Consider the following 4154-nt stretch of genomic DNA (forward strand, 5'->3'; position numbering starts at 1 on the left):
GGGTAATCGCATGGAGCGAAGCCAAGGGGCATCTAAGTTCCCATTCCGGGGAGACTAGGACGCGGTCCAGGACGGACCCCGTCGGGTCGGCTTGGCAGTTAGTCCAGGTAAATCTAGCACCCGTCCGCTCAAGCTCGCGTAGGCCGAGATCCGCGATGCAGTCGTTGAACATCTGCATCCTAGGGCGGTTGATCCGGTCGTTATTCTTCTCATCGGGAGAGCGGGTGAGGTTGAAATCACCTCCAACAACCACCGGGAAGGTGGAGGCGGAGACCTTCCGTTGTAGCTCTTCGAGGAAGGTCGGGGAGCGGCGGTGGTCCGCCGGTCCATAGACAATGACAACCTCCCACTTGAAGTTGAGCGCCCTTTCGAAGAGCTCCATGCTAACGAAAAACTCGCCTCGGTCCATACCGCCAACCTCAAAGGTGGCATCCTTCACACCTAAGGATGCGTCCCGAGTACCCCATGGTCCCACTAGAAGGGAGCGAGTGCCAGGCGAAGAGGTGGGGGCTAAGACGCTCTAACTCGGGGAGAGAAAATTTCATGCGCATGGTTTCCTGAATGGCGATGATGTCGATGTGCTCGTCACGCATGTACTCAACGAGCTGGCGACGCTGGCCGTCATGGACGAAGCCGCGGATGTTCCAAAAGAGGACCCACATCTAGCGGCCAGTCACGTTTGCAGATGTTTGAGGGGTCGAATTTGCTAAGTCCCACCGTAGATGCTCTAATAAAAAAAATTGGAGCAAAAAGGGGTTTCCCCTCCGATTTCCATTATAGAAACCATCAAGCATCCGACAGTCACAGTGTTTTAAACCTGCTACATAACATCATTTCTACGAAGACAACATGAACATAAACTAGGGCTGCTGCCCAGCAACATGCTCTAATAATACCGAAGTAGAGCAAACGAACCCTTGGGTGAACGGCTGGAGCGCACGGATCTACTAGCAAGTCCCTCGATCCTAGACAGTGGCCTCGCACGCGCACCCACATGAAGGCATGTGATGTGTGCCACTGAGAAAGTTCGTGGCATCCCTCGATCCTAGATGTGGCCGGCCGTTTACTTCCGGGGCAGGCAAGCTCCATCTCCATCCCGAGTGAATGAATGATCCTTTGACCTGCAGACACCGTCGGTCGATTTCATTCCTCAGATGTACGTACTGACCTGTTGAAAACTCAAAATAAATCCCGAATGTGAGTACGTACACTGCTGCCAAGCTAAACTATTCCCAAGTCAAACAAGAAGCCCCGCCCCGAAGCCGCATGGCCCCCTCAATGTACGTGCCCCATCACATGAAATGATTCCATCCATGGGTCGATCGATCTCCACGGCACCGCGCGATCAGTAAGTAGATCTCCCAAGTCGTCGAGCTGTTACTAGCTGCATGTAAAAAAATTGTTACAATCTGACAACTGCGTCGTGTAATTGACCTGTAGCTGTAGGTTCCAGTTAATTAGCCCCGGTTGATGTGTATATATAGAGGCCAGGCTCGCAGCTTCCAGTTAATTAACCAGTGGCCGAGTTTGCAGACTAGACAGACAGTATAGCTAAGCTAGGTCGACGACACTAGTCATGGCAATGGAGTACACCACAAGGCGCTGGCTGGGCGCGCTCGCCGCCATCGTCCTGCTCTCGTGCGCCCCGGCCCCGGCGGAGGCGGCCGGACGGAAGCTGCTGCAGATCCAGATCAGCCTGGCGCAGCAGTTCGTGGTGCCGCAGAACCACATGCGCGCGATCCAGGAGCAGCGCCCGCTCAAGTGGAGCAGCGGGCTGGCGGACCAGGCGGAGCGCTGGGCGGCGCGGTTCAAGGGCAACTGCGCGGCCGCGTCGGCGGCGATGCCCGGCGGCGTCAACGTGTTCCGCGGCTTCGGCGAGGCCGGGAAGGCGTGGCAGCCCAGCGACGCGGTGGCCGCGTGGGCGGAGCAGTCCAACTACTTCGACTTGGCGTCCGGCGCCTGCGCCGCCGGGAAGCTGTGCGCGCAGTTCAAGCAGGTGATGTCCAAGGGCAACACGGACGTCGGGTGCGCCTCCGTGAAGTGCGCCGACGGCACCACGCTCATGACCTGCCACTACTCGCCGCTGGGCAACGTCTTTGGCGAGAGGCCCTTCTGATCCCGTCGATCTCGCCCGTCAAGCCGGCCGTCTCGTGCCGCGTGTGTTTCTGGTTGAGTGAAGTCGTCTTGCCATGTTTTGCAGTTTATTACGTACTCACTTATTATATTTTATTAGTTATTACGACGTGCTAGTTGATTTACTACATCATGTTATGGTGAGAGTAAAGAGGTTAATGCTTTGTCATGAGTTTTGTGCATGACATTTGGTAAACTGTCATACTCTTCCAACCCTAAAAACTATACTATAAGCTATAGTTTACATTTGCTAATTCTCGGTCACTTCGAATTTTTGTAAATCAGTCACAATAAACTCCACAGTGACAAGTTTAATGTTGTTTTGCTATTGTTATGGTGCATTTCAAGATATGAAATCTTAGTACGTATCATGCAAAAGTAATAATCTCCCGTTTCTAAATATGATCGATGTGCATTTCAACTGCCCAAATTCATGCTTTGTCCCACAATTGAAATCGTTGAATTCATATTGGAAATCTCTTTCTTGTGATTACTTGTAATCTTGCATGCACGATACTCATTTGGAGTAGATGGGAGGTGCTCCACACATATGCCGTATGTGGGATTCGTGCTCGTAGCGGCACCAAAGAGGAAAAACACCATGTCCGAAAGTGAAGACGTTCAGCCATCGCACGATCAGTCACCAATTATATATGATTAGGAGTACTAAGTTCCATATTTTTTTCTCCTTTTACATATGGTAATAACTAACTTTCTTCGTCAGAGGAGAAAAGGAGGTGCAAAGCACACCACCGTGCATCTTTCAACATGCTCAGGTTGTCTATATTGCCAACACCTTCTTTGCTGATGATCTTCGAGTCTTCCTCCCCTTTATTAACATTACACAATGCTTATGATGTAAATCTCATTTCTCTAAAATAATCCCATTTCTTTAAAATCATGTTTCAAATCATCAACCAATTCAAACCACGAGGAAAGTTGTGTGAGGCATCAAGGTGTATGATCCTAATTAATCCATTTGGTCCATCAACTTTTACATACTCATATTTCATTATTTAACCAATTTGTTTTTTGGCTTTCATGACTATGTCTCGTTGCTTATTATACTTGCTAGAAATGGGGTATGGTAAGTTCTTTAGATTATTTTGTGTGGGTGTCCCCTCTTGTTAGTCAGTCATTGCCCCTTTCTCCTTCCTAGTGCCATCTCTGTGTGTGTGAGTGTGTGTCTGTGTGCTTGGTTCTTGTGTATTGTTTACGTAGCCCCGCAGATCGAGGGGAGGATGGGAAAAATTGCTGTCCACGCTAGTTAAGTGTGTCGCTTGGTGCTTGTGTTGTGTTTCTACTCTCCACAGTGTTACATACCACCAGTTAGCCTTGAGTTGCAACGTCGCACGACCCGACTTCCTGAAGCTCATGTTGCATAGGGGACCGCCCACAGACCACGATCGCCTCAAGTATGTGAAAGGATAGTGAGCCTTGGGTGGAGCTGCCCGCAGGGCAAGGTAGGGTGGCCGCCCTACCTTGATTTCATACAAAAAATATGCATGTGTGCATACATCAGTCCACGGCTAGCTGGGTAATGTTTGGTGAAAAAACCCTAAAAAGGATAAAAGGGCGAGTCATTTGAGGACATAGTCCATCCAGCCAACGCTATTTTGGCTGTGGGTAAGATACACTCACGCACAATAGCACACCATACTACCAATCAGTTTGGTAAATTTTGGGCAGGGAATAGGAATTTAGACGAGGAAGTTTCCGAAGGGATTAAGCATGGAAAATAGAGTTTAACCTTTTTCCCCTTCGTTGATACATGCTGGGAATTAATTCGGGATGAAAATCTTCTTACGGATTAACAGCCCCCCATGAAACGAAATCGATGGAAGTTGACTTCCTTAATTCCTATTTCTCTTCCCACTTAAACTCCCAATCCCTCTAACTAATAAGTGCACTTTTAACATCCTCACTCCTCAACTATGTTCCTCATCCCTAATTCCCACAAACCAAACAGGTTGTATGGGCTAGTTTGGTTGCTTCGCTAGGATGCTTCCGGGAGCTCGTAT

At 49.5% G+C, this 4154-nt stretch overlaps 1 protein-coding gene across 1 annotated transcript; it reads left to right on the forward strand.

Annotated features, from left to right (window-relative positions):
• Positions 1-1526: 1526 nt before the first annotated feature.
• On the forward strand, positions 1527-2489 carry LOC123131139 (pathogenesis-related protein PRMS-like). The gene has a single exon (XM_044550882.1). It carries the CDS (start codon positions 1577-1579, stop codon positions 2114-2116), a length of 540 nt encoding a protein of 179 aa, XP_044406817.1. The 5' UTR covers positions 1527-1576; the 3' UTR covers positions 2117-2489.
• Positions 2490-4154: the final 1665 nt, after the last annotated feature.

The sequence above is a fragment of the Triticum aestivum genome, chromosome 6A (genome assembly GCF_018294505.1).
Source record: "Triticum aestivum cultivar Chinese Spring chromosome 6A, IWGSC CS RefSeq v2.1, whole genome shotgun sequence".
Taxonomy (NCBI): Eukaryota; Viridiplantae; Streptophyta; class Magnoliopsida; order Poales; family Poaceae; genus Triticum; species Triticum aestivum.

Excerpts from the sequence above, each read along its gene's own strand:
- LOC123131139 (XM_044550882.1), top strand. The coding sequence starts at position 1,577 with ATGGCAATGGAGTACACCACAAGGCGCTGGCTGGGCGCGCTCGCCGCC.